Source organism: Sapajus apella, unplaced genomic scaffold (assembly GCF_009761245.1).
Source record: "Sapajus apella isolate SASKATOON/1434 unplaced genomic scaffold, GSC_monkey_1.0 scaffold121, whole genome shotgun sequence".
NCBI classification, from domain to species: domain Eukaryota; kingdom Metazoa; phylum Chordata; class Mammalia; order Primates; family Cebidae; genus Sapajus; species Sapajus apella.
In genome coordinates, this window is record NW_022437061.1 from 4,344,259 (window position 1) to 4,369,820 (window position 25,562).

General features: G+C 42.8%; 1 protein-coding gene and 1 pseudogene across 7 annotated transcripts in view; both read left to right on the forward strand.

Moving 5' to 3' along the window:
- Positions 1–25,562, forward strand: part of SHROOM3 (shroom family member 3) — a 377,638-nt gene that overhangs the window by 317,583 nt on the left and 34,493 nt on the right. For all 7 annotated transcript variants that reach the window (XM_032261098.1, XM_032261100.1, XM_032261099.1 and 4 more), the window contains 3 exons: positions 3,365–3,496; positions 11,280–14,463; positions 20,862–20,935. In XM_032261098.1, the coding sequence (XP_032116989.1) occupies positions 3,365–3,496; positions 11,280–14,463; positions 20,862–20,935 (3,390 nt within the window). The remainder of the gene's footprint in view (positions 1–3,364; positions 3,497–11,279; positions 14,464–20,861; positions 20,936–25,562) is intronic.
- On the forward strand, positions 2,168–2,533 carry LOC116538626 (annotated as a pseudogene).

Genomic DNA, 25,562 nt, shown 5'->3' on the forward strand with positions numbered 1-25,562 from the left:
TCTCAGGATCCCTGCTTACCTGCGCTGAGAAAAAGGTTGATTCAACTTTAGAAGGCCAAGGCAGGTGGATCACTTGAGGGTAGGAGTTCGAGACCAGCCTGGCTGGCATGGTGAAACCCTGTCTCTACCAAAAAAATACCAAAAAAAACTAGCTGGTCATGGTGGCATGTGCCTGTAGTCCCAGCCTCCTACTCAAGAGGTTGAGGTAGGAGAATCACTGGAACCCAGGAGGCAGAGGTTACAGTGAGCCAAGATCTTGCCACTACACTTTAGCCTGGGCAATGGAACAAGACTCCATCTCAAAATAAATAAATAAATAAATAAAATAAAAACACTTTAAAGTAGTGCTGAACTTCAAGGTTTAGTGGTTACATGGGACTGATTAATAAGGATTAGAGAGGTATAGTGATACGGTTTGACTGTGTCCCCACCCAGATTTCATCTTGAATTCCCACATGTTGTAGGAAGGACCCGGTGGAAGGTAATTGAATCATGGGGGCAAGCCTTTCCCATGCTGTTCTCATGATAGTGAATAAGTCTCATGAGATCTAGGTTTTAAAAAGAGGAGTTCCCCTGCAAAAGCTCACTCTCTCTCTACGTGTTGCCATCCATGTAAGACATGACTTGCTGCTCCTTGCCTTCTGCCATGATTGTGAGGCTTCCCCAGCCATGTGGAACTGTAAGTTCATTAAACCTTTTTCTTTTATAAATTGCCCACTCTCAGGTATGTATTTATTAGCAGTGTGAGAACAAGCTAATGCATATGGGGACAAGGACCCAAACAAATTGTTGTATACTGGCTTCTGCTGTTGATATCTTGATTTTGCATCTACTTCATCTCCTTAGTCGAAACTGTGTGACTGCTCCCTTTCGTTCTTTTATAGTTTCCATGTGGGCAAGGTCCATTTCTTTTTGGCCTGTATTTACCCCTGTGATTTCAGGTCACAGCCACTGCCCTGATGGCCCCCTTCCTCGCTACCCTGGCCAGGGTTCAACAGGCTGTGACCATGGTAAATCTCAGGCCAGGCTCTGCCATAATTATCGACTCAGTACCTCACTGGGGTTCTCAGGGCTGGGTGCCTCATCAGCACCAGTAGTTCCTGCCCATTCCTGTCTCCCTCATCATTTACCATCCTTCCTTTTAGAGATCTCTGAAGGCTTGTCTCCTTACTCTCTCTACTCTTCGTCAATTTATTAATAATGAAGGATGATAATAAGACTTAACATTTATTGAGCTCTTACTGTGGGCCAGGTGTGTTATCTCATTTTTAATCTCACAAAACCCCTGTGAATAAGTTGTATTGTAATCTGCATTTTACAGATGAGGAAACTCAGGGTGACTAAGAAATTTACCTATGATCTAAAAGCTAAAACTTGTGATATTCAGTTTAAAACTGGATTAGAACCCAGGTTTGTCTATCTTAGAGCTGATACCTTTAGCTACATTCTAGCTTCTCTCCCGCTCTTGACATAGAGTTGAATTTTTCTCACTTTTCCTGGCCTATTTGGCAACTCAATCATTAGTGCACCTGACTGTAGGCTCCTTCAATTCAATACATCTTTGACTGAATGTGGGAAAAAAAAAATTGTGTATTTGTTTCCCTTGAAACACACAAGAACATTTTCCTATCACCCTATTCTCTCTTTAGGAAGGGCTGTGTGTGTGTGTGTGTGTGTGTGTGTGTGTGTGTGTGTGTGTGTAGTCATCTGTTTTGGGAAGCTCTTCAGTGCCTGCTATATTTTGAAAGTTATTTTAGATTAAGATGAGGTTAATCCAGCCTCTGATTAATCTTCTCACTTTCTAGATGAGCAAAGGCTTAGGAAGGGGAAGGAACTTACATAAGGTCAGACAGCAAGTTAATAACAAAGTCAGGGCAAGAGCCCAGGTCTCCTGACACCTGGTCTAGTATTATTCTGATGTCCTAATACATTAAATTTTACTGGTTTCAGGGGAATTATTTTTCATTTATATTACAAAAACTATTTTTTCACAGAAAAAGTATAGGTACATTTTTAGCTACAAGGCCAAGTACAGTGAGTTGGAATAACTTACAGCTGTTATGTTCACCATATCCAAATGGATTCCTGGATCCCATAAAAGGGTTTCTAAACTGTAGAAAAATCCCCCTACAGCCTTACAATTCAAGAATTTTCAGCATGACTGAGCTGTCTTTCCTGCACCAAGATGCTTCAAAATGTTATTAAAAATATGTGCCTCCCCTTGAAACCCTACTATACTCTAGTTTACCAGGAGATTTGGGTAGGAATGGGGCTGATGGGCTTCATTGTTTATAAACTCCATGCCGCCGATAAAAGAAATAAGGCTGCAAAAGCTGCAGCGTCTGCTCGTGCTCATCATTAACCAGCTTACTTGGAGTACCTGTGAAAGAAAACGTCAGTCTGCCTGTAAATTTGAGCAAGTCGTGTTAGATGGGGCGCGTGGAACATCACTGTACACTTGTATGAGTACCGTTTACTTTGTGGCATAAATAAATGGATCTGTGAGATGCTCAAAAAAAAAAAAAAAAAAAAAGAATTTTCAGCATGAAATGCCTGATAGAGTACCTGAATTTTTTTTGCCAAAAATGAAGCACAGCAACTCTTTCCTGACTCTGACCTTTTATAGTAGTGTAAGCCTCCTTATGCAATTCATTCCTCAGTGTTTGTTGCAGTCTGAAGGACACCCACATTTTCCCTTTGTCTTTGTCAATTCTTGTGTGGTAAGGGCAGGATGCTTGAAAGTTGAAGTCATTGACTTGCAAAATGGGAAATTTTAGAGAGCATTTTGTTCTCTAGACCATGTAGCTTAGAGCAGTGTTCACACTGAGGTTGCTGCTAATGCCTGTGCAATTCTTACCAAGATATTAATTGTATCATTTATCCAGCAACCGGATATGACAGAGGACCTCAGAATCTCCAGAAAATGTTTTGCCATATATCCAAAGCCCCTTGGGAAATGGAAAGGAATTGAGGACTCCCATTTTTATATACGGCTAGAGACCAAGAAAGACCAAGGCTTTACATTAATAAAGCATAAAAAGACCATGTGCTTTACAATAAAATGTTAACATGTAGGAAGCCTAGGTGAAGGTTATGTGAGAATTCTTTTTACTAATTTCGCAACATTTTAATGCAAGTCTGAAATTATGTCAAAATAAGTAAAATTTTAAAAAGGTTAAGCAGAAAATGACAATGATTAGTCAGAGAAATAAGCAGTAAAATCTTCTTCTCAGTATTGACTTGGTTGCTTTTCAATCTCTGAAGATACAGCAGTCTCTGCTTGCAAATCCACAAGTCACATCGGTGAGCAGACTCAGCTGAGAATTTGGTTAACGTTGCGGGGGTCCCTCCTGTGTCTCCCCAGGCGCAGTGAGCCTGCAGGCCGACCTCACTCGTGGCACACAACTAAGTTTGGGGAGAACCAACCTGATGCCAGCATGATGCAGATATCTCAGGGCATGATTGGCCCTCCTTGGCACCAAAGCTACCATGCCAGGTAAGTGGCCATAGCTGAGACTGAAGGGTTTCTTTCTTTCTAATGTCATGTTGCCAGAAAAGAACGTTTTTTTCTGTTTTGAGAACACTTTTTCTTGTGGTCACACCAAATATTAAATCTCTGTTTACTGCTTTCCTCATCCCCTTATAGTGCCTAACGTGTATATGAGTTATCTTCATATGCTGAGCTGGAGCAACTTGAAGACCAGAATTATTTGAAGCACTGGATGGCCATTTGAGATATTTATGGGGTCCATCAATTCTCAGACACTTCTCCACTGATAGCACTATATTAGAAAAATGGAGATTTTTCTTCCTTCAGTGCTTAAGTGTGCTTTCTGCTTTAGTCCAAACTGTATCCATTTTTATTCATGTGTTTGAACTCCTCACTTCGTTTTGCTCTTTCAATTATGGTAATTTGTCCATCTTAGCTCCAATGACACAACTAATGTACCGAGGACTGCTCGGTATATACATTATCTCATGTAGTGGCTCATAGAATTCTTTAAAACAGAATGGAGTATTAACTCCATTTTGCAGAATAGGAAATTGAAGCCTGAGGCTGGGCACAGTGGCTCATGCCTGTAACCCCAGCAAGGAGGGTGGATCACCTGAGGTCAGGAGCTCAAGACAAGCCTGGCCAACGTAGTGAAACCCCATCTCTACTAAAAATACAAAAATTAACTGGCATGGTGGCATGTGCCTGTAATCCCAGCTACATGGGAGACTGAGGCAGGAGAATTGCTTGAACCCAGGAGGCGGAGATTGCAGTGAACTCAGATTGCGCCACTGCACTTCAGCCTGGGTGACAGAATAAGATTCCATCTCAAAAAAAAAAAAAAGGAAATTTAAATTTGGAAAGATTAGTTTGTCCAGGCTCAAACAACTGATCAGTATCAAGTCAAGACAAATCCAAGCCAGGTTTCAAAGCTGCTGCATGTGATCAGTAGGTTATGCTTCCTCTGCTTTTCTAGCCACTGTTGTATGGGTCAAGGTTTGGCCAGGAAGAAGGAGATCCCCTACAAGTGGTTTAGGAGCAAGATTAGATAAGGAGGGGGTGCAGCCTGACTACCACCACACATTAGAGAGAGAATTAAGCCAGGACTCCCCTCCACTTCAGACTTGGAACCCATACAAACGGGAATCTATCTTCTGGTCCCAGGGAGTCAGATTCCGTAGCTTATCACTTTTGGGAAATGCTTAGATAGAGCTAATAGTAGCAAGGTCAGGAAAATGAGGGTCACTTAGCCCTTATGTACAAAGGAGATGCAAGTGTTGGTGTGTGTGCCATGTGTGTTGGGGGAAGAGGGGAGGCTGGAAGCTTCTGGAAGGACTTATTTAGTGAACAGATGGTGGCTATGCATTTGGCAAGGCCAGAACTCAATCACAGCCTTTAATGCTCATGTCTGGTCAAGTCAAGGGCCAAATCCTAGACCTCTCACTGATGAACAGTAGCTCATGGAATTGAACAGGACAAACCTCTCTCAGCATATTAGGGTGGGCCTCGGGCCACAGGAAGAGATAATGTCCTGGTTCCCTCCTGGTTGCAGATGCTCCTCTCCCTTGCCTGTATCCCTCCCAATCACCCTGAGAGAAATTATTCTCACCATCTGGGCCATCTGTTCTGAGAGAGCTGGTTTCCTAGCAGTGTCCCCTGACCCTTGACAAAGGCAGACAGCTTTTGCTTTACAGGCGTGGAGGTGTTGAGGGTCTTTAGAGGGTAAGGTATGTGGAGCCTAACAATGAAGGAAGAATAGCACAGTGGTACAGGACTGGGCCTTTAAGTCAGACCTATGTTTAAATCTCCCCTTGCCCCTACAGAGTAAGCTTGAACAAATCATTTAACTTTTGATCTTGGCTTTCTTTTCTGTAAAATAACTAGTACCTATGTCATTGGATTGTTGCGAGGATTATGTAAAATAGCATATGTGCAATTCTTAGTATATAGTAAGCACTCAATGAATGATGACTGATTATAATAATTAAGCTGAAGACTTCAGGACACCATGAAACCTGGTACTGAACTGGAGGGTGAATGGCCAGCACACACTTATAAATGTAGGTGTATATGTATTAATGGAGTATCCTCCAACAGTGGGGTCCTTTGAGCGTCCTTACTCCTAACCTTCTTACGAAGCCCTAAATCCATAACCATACTGTGACTTAAAAAAAGGCTGGCCCTTCAGCAGAAGTAGGTACTGCAATCAGTGCCTAGAATGACTGCTTACAGTAACTGTGATGAGCTCCAACAGGCCTCAGGGGAATGGAACCGTCAGCACCAGAAGTACAATATTTTCAAGGCTGTGCTTCCATACCTCCTCCTTCCTCCTCTGCATCCCAGTCTCCAGAGGGGCTTAGGCAGGTGAATCTGCCTTTGTGCTGTATCTATCACTCTGTCTCTCTATTCAAGCCTCAAAATAGTTCCTCCTGACACAAGGTATGCACAAAAGCACTGCATGGGGACAAAAGGAGAAAGGAAAGTTCAAACAACCCAAAACGTTACAGACGTGTATGTTCTCCTCTGCCGCAGCACAAACCACCCTGTGCTCTGTTCATTCCATGTCTGAGGCTTGCAGCTCTGGCAGAGGGCTTGACCCCCATGCTGTGTTCTGCCTGTGGGGTTTGATCTTGGCAGCTGCAGGTGGAGAGGCGTTCCAGGTGTGTTTCTGAGGAGCACAGTGGCATCTAGTGGTCCAGTGTGCCACATCAGTTGTCTGGTATCTCTAACCGCCTTAGTATTTAAGTTCCAGAAACCAGTCTCAGTCCTAAATTTATGGATCTGTTTCTTGTTAAGAAGCAGGTGTATGACGGGGTGGGAGGATGAGGAAAGGACAGGAGTGAGGTGAGACAGAGACAGAAAGAGAAGTATGGAAAGACTGAAGATGTGTAATTTAACTGTGAGCTAGGTTGGATTTGGAATTTCACTGAAATTGTATATCAACTGCTTTCCATGAGACCCTTGATACTCTATTTTTGCTGCCCTATGGAAATCTCACCCAATGGTTCTGAAGTACTAAAGTACTTTAGAAGAGATCTTGAATAGTTATGTAGTCTACCCCCTGACATGGGGCTGGAATAGCAGTATCAAATCAGTGATTGATTCATTCAACAAATCTGTATGAGCACCTACTATGTCTCAGATCCTTTCTATGTATTGGGAGTACATGGTAAACAAAACGTAAAAAGCCCCCTACCCCACAATATTTGTTTCCTAAAGTTGTTCTGTGAAATAACAATCCACTAGATACTCCTTAGAAAAAAAGTTTCTGGGATCAAGTAAGTTTAGAAAACATCTATTAGTATTATATATTTCTCTTTTAGAACAACACACGAAAAATGACTTGGGAGAACAATAGTTTTTAAAAGACTCAGAAATCTTATAGTAAATAAAACTGTATAGCTTATTTAGCTCAATATATTCCAAACATATTTAATTGTTTAAGGAATTGGTGTTCTGTGAGCACACTTCAGGAAATATTTTCATACACTTATTTTGTGTTCTATGTTTTAAGTATTTTAAAAACACTTTTTACTTTTTTGAGAGGGGTCTCACTGTGTTGCCCAGGCTGGGGTGCAGTGATGGAGTCAAGGCTCACTATAGCTTTTACCTTCTGGGCTTAGGTGATTCTCCTGCCTCAGCCTCCCAAAGTGCTGGGATTATAGGTGTGAGCCACCATACCTGGTAGATACCTGTGTTTAAAATACTTTTAAACACACAAAATAGAACGGTATTATAAGAATACATGTATCTACCACAGAATTAAAAAACATGTATGTGCATTTCAGTTCTTTAAATATTATAGATACAGTTGAATTCTCTTTCACATAACCAAAGGGATATGATTATCATGTCAAATAGTGGTAAATGCTGTGAATAAAATAAAGCAGGGTAACAGGCACAAAGGAGGGAAGAGATGCTCTTTAGTTAGTCTAGGAGGTCCTCTGAATGAAAGGAGGGAGTAAGCCAGGTGAAGAGCATTCTGGGTGATGGGAGCGAGCAGCGAGTAAAAAGACTCTGAGACCCTGAAATAGGAATAAATTTCCTGGGTTTGAGTTTCAGCAGGAAGACTATTATGCACAAGTACAGGGAGCAGGAAGAAGAGTGATAGAAAATGAGGCTGGAGAGGTAGCCAGACTATGGTAAGAACTTTGATCCATTCAAGATGCACCCCTCTTGACAGTAAAGCTGTCTTTATGTGAGGTGGAATTGTTGCAGGATTGAAAAACCTTCATTCCATGTTTTCTTACCCATCATTAAAAGTGCCATTTTAGAAGCATCAATGGCAAAGGTAATAAAAATGAATTATTTCCAGAAAGCAGTGGAAGAACTTGTCCTAGAGAGTGATACCAATGCCTATATTCCCCAGGCAGCTTGGGAATGGTAATTCCGAAGGGACAGAACCCTCTCTGGGAGAGCACCTGACAGAGGCCTCCCATGATCTTTCTACCTCAGGTTTGCTACAGGAAGGAACCCACTATACCCTTGCACTGGTCTGGTTAGAGATATGTGTGACAGAGCTTTCATATTTATGGATACCATCTATATTTTAAGATATATTAGTGATGGCATTTTTTCCACTCAATAGTGTTTCAGTTAACCATCAGTTTATTTACTTTGGTTTATGTGTGTGTTCCTAAGTTAGATTTGAATTATCCTTTCAATGAAAGACTGCTAAAATTCTCAGCAGTTGGAAGGAGGATTACCTAATGTTTACTACCTTCACAGAAATTGTGAACGAAATGGCCCTTACGGAGTTCCATTTTCCCTGGAATATTAGCTCTAAAAAGGAAGCAGAGTGGGTCATACAGGATTATCCACAATGAGGCTGTCTAGTGTTTTTTTTAGTATGAACTCTTTATTTAGATGGTAGTGAAGAAATTCGGGGTAGGGAGTAAAATCTTTGACATATGGCATGCCATTGAGTGCTGGGTCTGGTTTCCCTGATCTGGCTGGCATGGGAGCTATTTCCTTCCTTTCTCCCTTGAATTTATACCTATCCTTCCTAGAGTAGGATATGCCATTCAGTAAGCTGACTTTCTCTGCTAGAGAAAAATTACATTCTTGAGGAGAGTTGCTGAAGATGTAGTCTTCTTTTCCTTAAATTCCAGCACAAGTTTTAACTCCGAATATGGTTCTTCTAGTCTCAGCATATTCTCTGGAAATATTCCAGCCATAAAGTATTATCACATACTTGGCCAATAAGACACTACATTTATTTACACGCGATCTAGAAATATAAGAATATATCATGAATTTTAATAGTGCTGAAATGCCTGGGTATTTAAAAATGGAAAATCTGGAGCAAGAACTCCTAGTGATTTACCTTTTAGAGAACAGTGAGTCACAAACATTTGAACCACTATGCCTTCCTATACATCCTGTGTGTGTGTGTGTGTGTGTGTGTGTGTGTGTGTGTGTGTGTGTGTAGAAAGAGAGACAGAGACTTATTTTTACAGTTTTAGTTTCACAGTGAAATTGAACAGAAAGTCCAGAGATTTCTCATATAGTCCCCACCCCCATACATGCATAGCCTCCTCCATTATCAGCAACCCCCTCAGAGTAGTACATTTGTTACAACTGATAAACCTACGTTGACACATCATAATCACCCAAAGTCCATAGTTTATATTAGGGTTCACTGTTGGTATTGTGCATTTTGTAGGTTGGGAAAAATGTCTAATGACATGTATTCACCATTATAGTATCATACAGAATAGTTTCACTGCCCTAAAAATCCTCTGTGTTCCACCTGTTCCTCCTTGCATCATCCTAAGACCTAAGACCTGACAACCCCTATCTTTTTTTTTTGAGATGGAGTTTCACGCTTTGTTGTCCAGGCTGACTGCAGTGGTGTGATCTTCACTGACTGCAACCTCCACCTCCCGGGTTCAAGCAATTATCCTATCTCAGCCTCCAGAGTAACTGGGATTACAGGCACCCACCATCACGCCTGGCTAATTTTTGCATTTTTAGTAGAGACAGGATTTCACCATGTTGGCCAGGCTGGTCTCAAACTCCTGACTTCAGGTGATCTGCCTGTCTCAGCCTCCCAAAGTGCTGGGATTACAGGCGTGAGCCACCGCACCTGGCCACCATTGATCTTTTTATGGTTTCCATTGTTTTCCTTTTTCCAAAATGTCAGCCATGTAATTGGAATCATATGGTTTGTAGCCTTTTCAGACTGGTTTCTTTCACCTAGTAAAATGCATTTTAGTTTCCTTCATATTTTTACATGGCTTGACAACTCTTTTTTTTTTTTGTAATGAATAATATTCCATTGTGTAGATATATCACAGTTTACTCACCTACTGCAGAACAGCCTTCTTGCTTCCATGTTTTGGCAATTATGAATAAAACTGCTTTAAACATCCATGTGTGGGTTTTTATGTGGACATGAGTTTTCAGCTCCTTTGGATAAATGCCAAGGAATGTGATCACTGGTTCATATGGTAAGAGTATGTTTAATTTCGTAAGAAACTGCCAAACTGTCTTTTAAAAGTGGCTGTGCCATTTTGCATTACCACCTGCAATGAATGAGAGTTTCTCTTGCTCCACATCCTCACCAGCATTTGGTGTTGTCAGTGTTCTGGATTTTGGCCATTCTAATAGATGTGTAGTGGTATCCTGTGTGTGTGTGTGTGTGTGTGTGTGTGTGTGTGTGTGTGTGTGTGTTTGCTTTTGGGTTTTGCCTATGGCACAGCTCTCAGGAGGTCCTGAGAACGTGTTCCCCGGTACCTTATTGTTTTACTTTGTAATTTCCTAGTGACTTATGATGACAGACTTCATTTGCTTATTTGCCATCTGTGTACCTTCTTAGGATGTCTTTGGCCAGTTTTAAAATCAGGTTGCTTTCTCATTGTTGAGTTTTAAGTGGTTTTTAAAAATAATATATATTTTGAGTTTGTAGGTGATTTTATTTTGAGACAACTTTCTGGGCTGTACAATGCCATGATTGATAGTCTTTTCCCTCTTCTTCAGACAGGGTCTGAAAACCATCTGGAGGAGCTTGTAAATGAGAAGGTCTTGCCCTCCTAAATGTATGAGGAGGCTTTGCTTAGGCTTTTGGAAGTCATCCACAGGTGGTAGAATCCCAGTACCCAAGAGCCCCTGTGATTACACCTTCTTGTAAATCTTTTCTCTCCTTCCCTCTTTCCCTTCTCTCTGCCTCTCATGAGCTTTTTCTGACTCTAATTTCTGTCATTCAGCTTTGTGTTTAGCTTTCTCACCACAAACAAATTGTTTCTAGTACAGTTGAGATTCCAGGAAGATTGCCAGGGTGTATCCTTCAATTCCATAAAAAGGAAAGATATTAACTAAAAACATACATGTGCACACAAAGTCTTCTTCACGTGCCTGTTCTCTTACTAAGCTTTTCTCATCTTTCCACAAACAACCGCAGTGGACACACAATTTCAGTCTCAATCACTCTTCTACCTCTGTCATTTCTTGGCACATGCAAAATGTCATTTCCAGCATGCAGCAAATCACATCAAAAATACTGCCTGCGCCCAAAGGCCACGTGGCTTCCTCTGAGCTCCTCGTTCCTCTCCTTGCTAGCCTGGGTGATTAATTGGAGGCACATAGGTTAGAGTGTTGGGCAATTACTCCTAGCAACGACACACAAGGAGGCTGAGCAAGGCCCAAATATGGCCCTTTTTACCCACCCTTCCAAAGACCAAGCCTCTTGCACAAGAGAACATTTATAAACTGGGTCCTGTGCCTGTAAACCTACTAAATGATAACAGCTTGGCAATGCTGACTGCTTTGTCTCCCTTTCTTCCAGCTCCTCTACGAGTGATCTCTCCAACTATGACCATGCCTATCTAAGGCGGAGCCCTGACCAGTGCAGCTCCCAGGGGAGCATGGAGAGCCTGGAGCCCAGTGCGGCATACCCACCCTGCCATCTTTCCCCTGCCAAGTCAACCGGCAGCATTGACCAGCTCAGCCACTTCCATAACAAGAGAGACTCGGCTTACAGCTCCTTCTCCACCAGTTCTAGCATCCTAGAGTATCCACCCCCTGGCATCTCTGGCCGGGAGCGTTCAGGCTCCATGGACACAACTTCTGCTCGAGGTGGTCTCCTCGAAGGGATGAGGCAGGCAGATATTCGCTATGTGAAGACAGTCTATGACACCCGGAGGGGAGTCTCAGCAGAGTATGAGGTGAACTCTTCAGGCCTGCTGCTTCAAGGTAGGGAGGCCCGAGCCTCAGCAGATGGTCAGGGCCATGATAAATGGTCTAATATTCCTCGGGGCAAGGGAGTGCCACCCCCATCCTGGAGCCAGCAGTGCCCCAGTTCCTTGGAGACTGCCACTGACAACCTTCCTCCTAAAGTGAGTGCACCCCTGCCTCCAGCTCGGAGTGATAGTTATGCAGCGTTTCGGCACCGTGAGCGGCCCAGCTCCTGGTCTAGCCTTGATCAGAAACGGCTCTGCCGGCTTCAGGCAAACTCTTTAGGCTCCCTGAAGTCTCCATTCATAGAGGAGCAGCTGCATACTGTGCTGGAGAAGAGTCCAGAGAACAGCCCCCCAGTGAAGCCCAAGCATAATTATACCCAGAAGGCCCAACCTGGCCAACCTCTGCTGCCAACCAGCATCTACCCCGTACCTTCCCTGGAGCCACACTTTGCCCAGGTGCCCCAGCCTTCTGTGAGTAGCAACGGGACTCTCTACCCTGCACTGGCCAAGGAGAGTGGATACATAGCCGCTCCGGGAGCGTGCAACAAGATGGCTACCATTGATGAGAATGGGAACCAGAATGGATCTAGCAGGCCTACGTTTGCCTTCTGCCAGCCCTTAGAACATGACTTACTGTCTCCGGTAGAGAAGAAACCAGAAGCTACAGCCAAGTATGTCCCCTCCAAAGTCCATTTTTCTTCAGTGACTGAAAATGAGGAGGATGCCACTCTGAAGAGACATCTCACACCTCCCCAAGGCAACAGCCCACATCCCAATGAGAGAAAGAGCACCCACAGCAACAAACCATCTTCTCATCCCCACAGTCTCAAATGCCCTCAGGCCCAGGCCTGGCAAGCGGGTGAAGACAAGGGATCTTCCAGGCTCTCAGAGCCCTGGGAGGGCGATTTCCAGGAAGACCACAATGCCAACCTCTGGAGGAGGCTGGAGAGAGAAGGCCTAGGCCAGAGTCTATCAGGCAACTTCGGCAAGACCAAGTCAGCCTTCTCATCTCTCCAGAACATTCCTGAGAGTCTGAGAAGACACAGCAGCCTGGAGCTAGGCCGAGGAGCCCAGGAGAGTTACACTGGGGGCAGGCCCACCTGTGCAGTCAACACCAAGGCAGAAGACCCTGGGAGGAAAGCTCCTCCTGACTTCGGGAGCCATTTGGACGGGTATGTTTTCTACCCACGGCCCGAGGGGAGGACCGGTGCCTCGGCCTCTTTCCACAGCGCAGACCCAAGGCCCGAAGAGCCGCCCTCCCCCTCACACCCGCACACATCCAGTCTCGGCCGAAGGGGGCCCGGCCCAGGCAGCGCTTCGGCTCTTCAAGGCTTTCAGTATGGGAAGCCCCACTGCTCGGTGCTGGAGAAGGTCTCCAAATTCGAGCAGCGAGAGCAAGGGAACCAGAGACCGATTGTAGGCGGCCCCGGTTTTGGTCATAACTACAGGCCCCGCAGGACCGTCTCAACTTCCAGTACTTCTGGGAATGACTTCGAGGAGACAAAAGCCCACATGCGTTTCTCTGAGTCAGCGGAAGCCCTAGGCAATGGGGAGCAGCACTTCAAAAACAGTGAGCTGAAGCTGGAGGAGGCCTCCCGGCAGCCCTGCGGCCAACAGCTGAGCGGAGGAGCCGTGGACAGCGGCCGTGGCCCCCAGAGGCCGGACGCTCGCCTCCTCCGCAGCCAGAGCACCTTCCAGCTCTCCAGCGAGCCGGAGAGGGAGGCCGAATGGCGAGACAGGCCCGGCTCGCCCGAGTCTCCCCTGCTGGATGCCCCCTTCAGCCGCGCCTACCGGAACAGCATCAAGGACGCACAGTCACGCGTTTTGGGGGCCACTTCCTTTCGACGCCGGGACCTAGAGCTAGGGGCGCCCGCGGCGTCGAGGCCTTGGCGGCCACGGCCCTCCTCGGCCCACGTGGGGCTGCGGAGCCCCGAGACGCAGGCCTCTGCCTCCCCGCACACGCCCCGGGAGCGGCACAGCGTGACCCCAGCAGAGGGCGACCTGGCCAGGCCTGCGCCCCCTGCCGCCCGGAGAGGGGCTCGCCGGCGCCTGACCCCCGAGCAGAAGAAGCGCTCCTACTCGGAGCCGGAGAAGATGAACGAGGTGGGGGTCGCGGAGGAGGCCGAACCGGCACCCCTGGGCGCCCAGAGGAAGGGGATGCGTTTCCCGGAGAGCAGCGTAGCCGACCGGCGCCGCCTCTTTGAGCGCGATGGCAAGGCCTGCTCCACACTCAGCCTGTCGGGGCCCGAGCTGAAGCAGTTCCAGCAGAGCGCCCTGGCCGACTACATCCAGCGCAAGACCGGCAAGTGGCCCGGCTCCGCCGCCAGCTGTGGCCTCCAGGAGCCTGGGCCACTGCGCGAGCGCGCCCAGAGCGCATACCTCCAGCCTGGCCCTGCGGCGCCAGAAGGCCCCGGCCTCACCTCGGCCTCCAGCCTGAGCTCGCTGCGGGAGCCCAGCCTGCAGCCCCGCAGGGAGGCCACGCTCCTGCCGGCCACTGTTGCAGAAACCCCACAGGCTCCCCGAGATCGCAGCAGCTCCTTCGCTGGTGGCCGCCGCCTCGGGGAACGGCGACGCGGGGACCTCCAGGTCCCAAGGGAGCTGCTCAGTGGAGCAAACGGTGGAACAAGGGACACCCAGAGGGTGGATGAGACCCCCAGGGAGCCACCCTCCTGGGGGGCCAGGGCCGGGAAGTCCATGTCGGCAGAGGACCTGCTGGAACGCTCGGATGTCCTCGCCGTCCCTGTCCACGTGAGGTCCAGGTCATCTCCCGCCACCGCAAACAAGCGCCAGGTACGCGCAACCATCAAGTCCTGGTCTCGGACTGTCCCTCCCTCCCTCCCTGGAAGCTTTAATGGGGCTCCCAAACCCCTCACCCTCCAGCCCCTCTCCCAGTTCAGTTTTCCTTGTAAATACAGAAAAGTAGCATTTGTTTTCATGAGTTGAGTTTTTCAGTGTCCCTACCTGGCTTCCTTACAAAGATACAGATATATAGATTACCTATATTGTTATATAGATTTATATATATCTCCATTTTAGGAAGTCACCACCTCTCAATGCAAAAATGCAAGGCTAGGAAAAATTAGGGATTATCTTTTTTGTTCTTTGCTTTTTTTGTTTTTGTTTTTTTTTATGGATTAGAGTCTGGGTCTGAGTATTGTAAAGATTTTCGCTTTGCACCCTTTCTGTTTCTATTGGACTTTGCATCTACAAAATAGCTAGAATTATTGACATTGATAATCATTGGTTATTGAATTCCTGGCCCTCAGCTAAGTGTGTGGCAGGTCCTCAGCTACGTGTAATCTACATTTATTATTTCATTTAATCCTCATGATAATCCTGTGCAGTAGAGTATATTATACATGTCAGACCCCTGTCTCTCGGACTCCTATCTGAGCTCTTTCTGTGCATTATCCTGGTGAGGAGGGAAAATCAGAAACTCAAAATCTCACATAAAAGGATTTTCTAGTAAAGGCACTAAATGCTGCAAGGATTATAAAATACTTTTCACTGAAAATTTCAAGCAGTGCTAGGAATAGAAGCTGAGCATTCTGACTCCTAGGATCCTATTAATTTTCCTAATTCTTAGCCTATCATCAGGCTTTGCCTCCACTGGAGATCAGTGGCCTGCTTCACGCTTCCCTTCCCACCGAAGAAAATAATAGGAATCCCATACCTGTTCGCACAGGGGAGGAAGAACTCTGCTCTACTGCCCCTCTCAGATTCTGCTGTTTTCCCTTTCAGAGAAGTCAGCCATTCAGCAAGCATCTGTAGAGCATGTGTCGTATGAAAAATGCTGTGTTATAGCAGCGGAGGATACACAAAGGAAAAAAAATAAGGCTCTTGCCGTTCTGGGGTTCACAATTAAGGAATATGACCTTATATATAAATAACTCTAATATGGCTAGTGAATGCTTTGGGAATGGTGATCAATAATATGCTATGGAGAGGAAAGTAACTAATTCTGAGGTGATCTGAGTAGCAACTGCTTCTCCTGAAGGGAAATGGGATTTTGGGCCAGGATGTAAAAGATGGGCATGATGACAAGAGATGAGGGGAGAGGGGATGCACTGGTTGAAAACCAGTTCAGACAAAGAAAGATTCCGCAGTTACTGGCTGAGAAGTTTGCTGCACTCTTTCTAATGCACACACACACGCAGACCCACACCCTTCTGAGAGAAAGTCCCCTCCCAGGTGTTTTCTGTTTAGAATTGTACAGAAATATTTTCTCCCAGTATAAGCCCTCCAGAAATGTAGAGGCAACTTCCCATAAGCCTTCAGTAGCCTTTTCCTGCCTTCAGAATGAACAGAGCTAATTCCCACTCCCTATCCTACCACTAACACACATTTAAAATCCATATATGTAACACTCAATTTCATCTAGCTTGATGGACTTTAGCAACTTAACTATATAGCAGTCTTCTTCACTTCTCTCCCCTCTTCGTTTCTCTCCCCGTGTTTTAAGGAAAATAGAAACACTTAGGTGAAAACCAAATCATTATTATTTATTCCCCATTAGATATTGTTATTCTATCTTAGAGAATTGGTTGAATAGCTATGAATGTTATTTTGTCTTTTCCCCAAAATATTTCTTAAGCCTGGTCAATAAAGAAATAAAGCTAAAACATGGGTGTTGAGAGAAGTGAAGAGATTCCTCCAAATCCCAATTAAATACTTTGTATTATTTGGAAAACTTTTTAGAAAGACAAGTGAATACAGAACAGTACTGGGGCACTCTTTTCATAAAAGGAATGCCATATTTAGGTATTAATTAATTTGGGGAATATAAAGGCAGAGGGGGAAATATTTGCAAATGAAATAACTTCTTTCATACTGCTTTGCTTCAACAAATTCTGAAAATTCTGAACCATGCATCATCTCCTATATTGTCACTGTGCCAGAACCCCGTTCTTGAGCTTCCTCCCTCTCCCCGTCTCCTGCACAGCAGCTGACTGGAGAAGCACCGCATGGCAAGGCGGTCTGCTCCTTGCATCCTTCTCATCATCTGCCTTATTTGTAGTTATGATAAGTTAAAAATAAAACAAAGTTACTCTCACCACATAACTATTGTGGTTATTGTATATATTTCTTCCTATTTGAATAAATTCCAAGAACATTATCAGTAAGCTTTTGGGAAGGTTTTTTAATTAATAATTTTTCTTATCCTTGCTTTAGAGAATTCTGACAAGTTAAGTGACCTTGTAGAGACTGTCTGCCTGAGTTAAAACCAAAATGTGGAGTGTGTTTCTGCTGCTAGCTTAGTTGATGCTATCCCCAACAAATGCTGCCTGTGCTTACCAGTCAGGTGTTGACAGGGCAGGATTTTACAAGTTTTTGACAAGGATTTAGCTTTTTTTCAAAATTCTCATTAGTGAGGACACTTTCTGCCTCCAAAAACAAAGTCATCATGGGAATCAGTTCCTCTGTGTATGACAGTTGATCCATCTCTAGCCCAAAATAGTGACTGCAGGAGGCTTCCATTTTGAACTACTTGTAGCCTGAGATCTTCTCATGCATTTGACAGGTCTGGCCTCTCCTCAGCCAGCTTGAGATCCTCCCTGAAACATGCAGCCTTCCATTTTCCTCTCCTTTAATTCCTCTTCATTGCAGGACAAATAGATACTAGTGATGGAGCTTAAGTGCACATCAGACTCTTGCCTGTTTCCACCTTCTTTCTGTGAGACCTTGGAAAACTCAACCTGTTAAAAGTGGGTAGGACCTGCAAAGCTACAGAAAGATATCCAACATTTCTGCCTTAGAGACAGAAATGTATACCTGTTCATGCATAGATATAAAATATAGTAGAGCCTATAAAGAGAAACCCTTGGAGAAATCAGATTACTGGTGGGGATTTTTTCCCCAGATGCTAAGTGAAAGATTTCTCTGGTTCTCACAGTATTTTCAGGGACCTTCATGTGTGATGCATAACATACACACTGTGAGATGTGTGACAAACATTATTTAATTGCTGAGGAAATTGCTCAATGCATGGAACCACAGTGTTGGATATGGGCTTGATTCTGTGGGACGCAACTTGTCTTTTTTAGCATCCTTTCACAAACATGCATTCAAGATTATACAAAATAGAATCAACTTTCCACAAAATGTAAAGATACAAATAGCTAACAGTAATCAAATTTTTGCTGTGTGCTAGTCATTGTACTGTGTTTTTTTAAGTATAAAATTAGTCTTGGCTGGGTGCAGTGGCTCACACCTGTAATCCCAGCACTTTGGGAGGCCAAGGTGGGTAGATTGCTTGAGGCCAGGAGTTCGAGACCCGTGTGGCCAACATGGCAAAACGCTGTCTCTACTAAAAATACAAAAATCAGCCAGGCATAGTGGTGTGCACTGGTAGTCCCAGCTACTTGGGAGGCTGAGGCATGAGAATTGCTTGAACTCAGGAGGTAGAGGTTGCAGTGAACTGAGCTCGCACCACTGCCCTCCAGCCTGGGCAACAGAGCAAGATTCTGTCTCAAAAAATAAAATAAAATTAGTCTTCACATCTGTGCAGTGAGGGAAATACTATTATTATCTCTAAGTTACAGAAGAATGAACCAAGTCACAGAGAGGGTACAAAATTTGCCCAAGGTAGAAGGGAGTGAGGTTTTGACCCCATACCGTCTGACTGCAGAGCCTTTAAGTCTTGGCTGACTTTAAGACTATACCATGACCTGTCCTTGAATAATAAGAGGCTGAGAATGGGGAAAGAGAGGCAAGAATTAAATGTCCTATATCTGAAAATATTCAGCCAATGAATTTATTTCATTTTAACATTTATTGATAACTATTTCAGTCATATGCCTTGTAATGGTCAAGGATGGACCACATATGAGACAGTGGTCCCATAAGATTATAATACCATACTTTTATTGTACCTTCTCCATGTTTAGATGCAAAAATGCATATTATTGTGTTGCAACTGTCTACAGTATTCAGTACAGTAACATGCTGTACGGTTTTGTAGCCTACGAGCAATAGGCCTATACCATATAGCCTAGGGATGTAATAGTCTGTGTCATCTGTTTCTGTAAGCACACTCTATGATGTTTGCACAATGATGCATTTCTCAGAACATATCCCTGTTGTTAAGTGACACATAACTGTACTTTCACATAAGATTTTTCATAAGGATTTCTAATTATTTTTAGTAGTTACTTGAAACTAATATTCTAAAGTAGGTGAATATTGTTGTCTTCATGTTTCATCAGCAACAGACATATTGAGATAACTAATTTGGAACCCAAAACAAGAGAATTGAGATTCAGTAGACTTCAGATTTACATTATTAAGTATGCTAAGAACCGGTGTATTTTAAAGTCAATTTTGAGATAATTAACAAAAACAAATTAGACACTTAACAAGTTGGTATAATTCTATGCCTAGTGTTTCTCCCATAGCCACTGTTTTTTCCTATAATTGCCATAATAAGTACTTTGTACTTCCTACCAGTTTATAGTAAATAGTCTTCTTTGACAGTGAATATATGCTCAAATTAAAGCAAGAAAATGCAACAGGAATTTATCTTCTTTGGGCTTGTATGAGGTTGGGAAGATATTTTCCTTTGTCCAAGTGGTATTTTGATTGACAGAAGATTCAGAGAATTCACTCAATAGTTTATTACTGGGTCTAATTCCTTTATTTTATCCACATCCACATAAATATCATTTTAAGCTTGATATTCTAGGAGCCAAATCATATGAATACAGAAGTTAGATTGTCAAACTGAAATGCAAAGGCTGTAATAGGATATGAATATATATTTATACTTTACTGGGTTAGGAGCTCACATGGGACCTAGGCTTTTCCAATTAATTGTTGACAAGGTGGCACATTCATGTCAACAGAGGGAAAAGTGGTGGGAAAAGACTTTTAAAGGAACATAAAGTTTCATGGAGAACAGGAATTCTCATTCCCTACAGTGATATTTGAGTGAATCAGAACACATGGAATTCATTTTTCTCAAGCTGTTTAAGTCTGATTGTATCCAGCCCAGCTGCCATTCAACCTATAAAGATTCCATGGCAAGACCTTGGGCTTTGAAGATATCATGGCTTGAATCCTAGTTTCTCCGCTTATTTAACTGTGGGCATGATATGTCTCCTCGCAGAGCTGCAATTACAGACCCCACTTCCAATTGTTGTAAAGATTGTTACCCCCACCAAAAAAAGTAAAGTGCCTAATATTCCAGGCATATAATTTGTTGGTGCAGAATACTTAGCAGAGTGTCTGGCATGCAGTAAATACCCAGTAGGGGTAGCTGCAATTATGAATAATGTTCAGGGGTTTGTTTCTTCTGCCTGCTACCACCTTTGACCCTTTTCATTGCTTACTAGTTTCTCAACCACTGGACAAAAGCAATGAGGAGCGGAGTGAATAGCAGTTAACCCTTTGAGCAGGGTTAAATCCCAAAATAAATTACTGAAATTAAGTTGGAGATTATATATGGAGATTATATATGGATTTTCTGTTTTTTGCCTGTCTGCTTTCATCATAAATAATTCAGAGTTGAATGTATTATCATAAATGGCAACATCATCATCTTCATCATGGACCTGATTACAGGGACCAAATTGTATACTATCAAAAACTGACAACCCTTTCAGGATACTAGTATATACCCTCATTAAAACAGAAACAAAAACTACTCCTGAAAAGTCCCAGGGTTATTGATCTCGCATGAGAGTCAAATTTTTTCCCAGAATGTATTGCAACCCAATTACAATCCAAATTCATATCTTCACTAATTGTAATTAAGAACATTTGAAATTTTTGCACAATGTAATGGCTTATCCTTTTCCTGTCATCTCTTATATTTCCCTATTGCTATTTGAAATGCTTGGCCCATTGAATTCATTGTCTTCCTTATCATATTTCAAGTTTAGCAGTTGTTTTTAACTCTGGAGATAATTGTTAGACTTCTCTTACTTAAGAAACATCCTTGCTAGAGGAAGAACCTGCTGAGACAGACTAAGCTCAAATTCTGACTCTGCCACTTTTTTTTTTTTTTTTTTTAAATCCTTGGCTTATCTCCTACATCAATGCTGTGGGCTTATGTAAGAGTACCACCATGTGGCCTGACAGTAGTAGGTTGCCAGGAAATAAGTGTTCCTTCTCCTTTTTACCTCCACCCCCTTAGTAAATTTAAACACCTGTTTATTGGTAGTAATGCTGTGCCTTTCTTGTGTTTCAAGGATGTGCTTTTGGGGGAAGAAAATGGCTTTGGTCTTGTCAAGGATCCATGTTATTTGGCTGGCCCTGGATCTAGGTATGTATGTGTACTTATGATGCCCTCTACGTATGAATGCTGCTGGTGTAAAACTACTCTTGTTCCTTTCTACAAGAAATTGAAATGTGATGTCTTACAGCGTCACCTGCTTTTTTGATTTGTCTAGGCCATGGAGAACTTTTTACTTTCCATTTATAAATGATTTTCTTTAAGAATGACACTTGTTCAAAATAGGTTTTGAACATGTGCTGTTGAGGACAAGGTTGACTTCTAGCCAGTTTGACAACAGAATAATTAATGTAGGCACTTTTCTCAGGCATGTCCCATGGTGCTCACAAACAGGGCCTCCTGTGTGGGCTGATCTCTTCCAGCTCTGTGTGCAAAGCATCGCATCTGGTGACTACAGTGCTAGAGAAGAATGGGCATTTCATGAACGGCTTCACAGAGGAAGACAAACTGGAAGCCTTGGAGGCGAAAAATAAAGCTCAAAATCATAATTTTATACATGTGGGGACAGAAAGCAGAGGAAAGTCTTTTTTTTTTTTCTTTCAATGCCATCAAAATCATATATCCTAGATAGAAAATACAATGAAAACTTAATTTAAAATTTAAAACTTTTGAACTGTTCACATGGGACTTAATAAGTAGAAATTTCCAAAAAGGGTTTTCTCTGAACCATGTACCCTGTATATAGTTTTAATGCAGCATTACAGAGTTATCTACTACTATAATCTATTATTACTAATGATAAACCTACACCCTACCTACTCCTTTCCATGTATTTAAACCATTTCCTTAATTTTTCTTATATTTTATTCAATCATTATTTCTACATTCATCTTCTTAATAACTCAACCTAATACTGTCAAGTAGAAGCAGCCAACATATTCAGAAAGTAGGTATTAATGACCTGCTTTCCAGCCAACATCAGCCTTCCATGTTTATATGCTCTTGCTCCTATAGCTGTGTTGACAAGGAAGAAAGTATTCAAGGTGAGGCTGAGGACTTTGGTTAGTTTGGGTGTATTAATTAAAAGCTAGAAACAAGAGAAAACTATCAATAAACTAGAGCACTGCTAAAGAAAATTGGTCTGAAATCAAAGGTGGGACTAAACAACAGAAAATCAAGTAACCCTATTTAAAAATGGGCAAAGGTAAAAAAGAACAAGATCTGTCCTTTGCAGCAACGTGGTTGGAGCCGAAGGCCAGTATCCTAAGCAAATGAACACAGGATCAAAAAACCAAATGCTGCATGTTCTCATTTACAAGTGGGAGCTAAGCACTGAGTACACATGGACACAAAGAAGGGAACAATAGACACTGGCACCTCTTTGAGGGCGGAGGGTAGGAGGACGGTGAGGACTGAAAAACCACCTATCAGGTACTATGCCTATTTGGGTGACAAAATTATCTGTACACTAAACCCTGGCAACATGCAATTTACTCATGTAACAAACCTGCACATGTACTCCTTGAACCTAAAATAAAAGTTGGAAAGTAAAAAAATAATTGAAGGTGACAAGCGAAGGGGGAGGAGGCTGGCTGGCTCGGTGGCAATACTGACAATCTGAGAAACACAGGTAGCGATTTTAGCAGGGAAAAAAACCTTCCTCAACAAAATTAGTTCTGTGTTAAAAGAAAAAAAAAGCTTTATGAGCTGCAAAAATGCCAAAAGAATAAATAAGACAAGCATCACATACCACTGAGTAACTAAAATGCTTGTCTTTTCTTTGGCAGCTGACCTTAGCATAGGTGCAGCTACATGCATAGTGCTTGCTAAAAAGGATATTGTTAATTTCAGGACATGTAATTCTTAGCTGTCCTGGGGAAAAGCATAGGCATGGAAAGTGTCACTACAGAAGCAGCCACCAAGAAAATGTGGGTGGGGCATGATCACAGATCGTGCTATGAATTTTGAATACTAAAAATTCTGCTTGCAGTTTGGTTTTCTAACCATTACAACCAAGAAGACACAAAAAAGTATAACACTCTTTTTTTTTTCCTAAAGGTTTGCATGGTCTTTTACCATAGTCATTCTGTTAATCATAGTAAGAAGATAAGAGTCACATCAACTGTGGACAATAGTGAAATGTGTCAGCACAATTTGGAAGGTAGAATTTGGAGGAATGTGCCCCCTCTTCTACATGGAGGCTTATTAGGATCAGTCAGTTTTCCTCCACTCTGACATAATTCTCCCTAAATACATGAAATTCGGACTTTACATTAATGCTTTTTAAAAAATATTAAATGTTCTAATTTATAGAAAAGTAGAGATTTTGCACTGTTCAAGTTTTATAAGAGTTTGATGTCTTCATGGGTCACAAAAAGACAATAGTTATTATTATATCTTTTTTTCTGTTTTCAAACTATTTTTCATTCTTTTTATCTTCCGTGTGAAAGAAACAAACACTAGAGGACACCAATCCAACTGAATTGAGACATTCACTTGTTAATTTCAAAAATAAAAATGTACTTGTCTATATAAAAAAGGGCAAAGGACTTGAATAGACATTTCTCCAAAGATGGTAGACACATGACCAACAAGCATGTGAAAAGATGCTCAACACCAGTAATCATTAGAGAACTCAAAACCACAATGAGATGTCACCTCACACACATTAGGATGTCTACTATTAAAAACAACACCAAATGTTGGTGAGGATATGGGGAAATTGGAAATCTTGCACACTGTAGTGGGAATGTAAAATGGTGCTGCCATATGAAAAACAGCATGGAGGTCTCAGAACATTAAAAATAGAACTATCATATGATCTGGCAATGCCACTTCTGAGTATATGTCCAAAAGAATTGAAAGCAGGGTCTCCAAGAAATAATTGTACATCCATGTTCATAGCAGCAGTATTTACTGTTCACAGTAGCCAAGAGGTGGAAACAACCCAAATGTCTATTCATGACAGATGAATGGATAAACAAAATGTGGTGTAGACATACAATGGAATATTACTCAGCCTTAAAAAGGAAATTCTGCCACATGCTACCACATATTATGTGAAGTGAAATAAGCCAGTCACAAAAAGATATACTATATAATTTCACTTGTATGAAGTACTTAAAGTAGTCAAATTCATAGAAACACAAAGTGAAACGGTGATTTCCAGGGGTTAGTAGGAGGAGAAATGGGGAGTTATTATTTAGTGGGTACATAGTTTTAGGTTTGCAACTTGTAAAAGTTCTGGAGATCTGTTTCACAACAGTGTGAACGTTAATTAACACTAATGAACTTAAAAATGGTTAAGATGAAATTTTATGGGTTTTTTTAAATGACAATTTTTTTAAAGTATGGTTTTTTTTAAAACAAAACAGAAAAGGATAAGACTAATTGCTCTCAAAATCCATACTTGAATAGTAGGATTCCTGAATACATATCAGCAGACTCTGGGTGAGCCTCTTACACCCTGCTATAATCCCAGCACTTTGGGAGGCCAAGGTGGGTGGATCACAAGGTTAGGAGTTCAAGACCAGCCTGGCCAACATGGTGAAACCCCATCTCTACTAAAAATACAAAAATCGACTGGGCTTGGTAGCGGGCTCCTATAATCCCAGCTGTGCTTGGGAGGCTGAGGCAGAAGAATTGCTTGAACCCGGGAGGCGGAAGTTGCAGTGAGCTGAGCGAAGACCATACCATTGCATTCCAGCCTGGGTAATAGAGTCAGACTCTGCCTTAAAAAAAAAAAAAAAAAAGTCACTTTAGCTTGTATAAACTAAGGTCGCACAAACTGAAAACATATAAAAGTTTATTGGGCTGGATCTTTAAAGGATAAATGTATATTATTGTATGTTTTAGTAATGTCTTCCCCTTTAAAAAGCCTCAAGATATAACAAAGGCATCTGAATTAGTCGCTAAAACATCAGATTTCAGCAAACTCCACGTCCTCTTAGAGGATGCTGAGTTTAAAAACAGTTTGTATGCTACAGTCTGGAGAGCAATCAGGCAGAGGAGACATCACTATTCAACAGACACTTGCTGAGGGGGTACTTGATGCCAGGTACTGGGGATGCCAGGATGGATGAGACGCAAGTGAAGAGTATTCCCAGTGAGTCCCCTTCCTCAGGGTTTCTGATATGCCCACTGGGGAAACCACTAGGAACTGCAGAGTGGCCACACTTTGCTATGAAGAGGTTTCTGCTAAAGAAACCATGTCTGAATGAAAAGGACCGGTCATGGGAAGGGAGGGGTTGCATCTGAGAGAGAGGTGGGCCCTTTATTCTATCATCTGCATCTGTGTATAATAAAGAAAAAATAAAGGCATAAGAAGAGCTAATTTGGTACTTTGCCATCTTTCCCCCCCACATGCTGCATTCTGCTTCCCTGGCACTTGGATGATCTTGTGGCAAGCCCTGTATTATTGCTCTGATGTGGGACTGAGTCACCGCTCCCTCAGAGGAGTCAGATCTGTGAGATGAAACGTGCCATCTGTGCTCCAGATTCACTCACATAGCCAGTCAGGGAACTGCAGACAGGGAATTTATAAATCATGGTGGGTTTGCTGGAGATCTTTTTATCCTCACATTAACTCTTGCACAGCAGACAGTGCCACAGACTCTTTTTTGTTTTGTTTTGAGGGTTTTTCTCCCTTAGAACACAGTATAATAAAGTTTTGCGAATTGTTGGGTTTTTCCTCGGAGCCTAGAGTACAGTTGTTTAA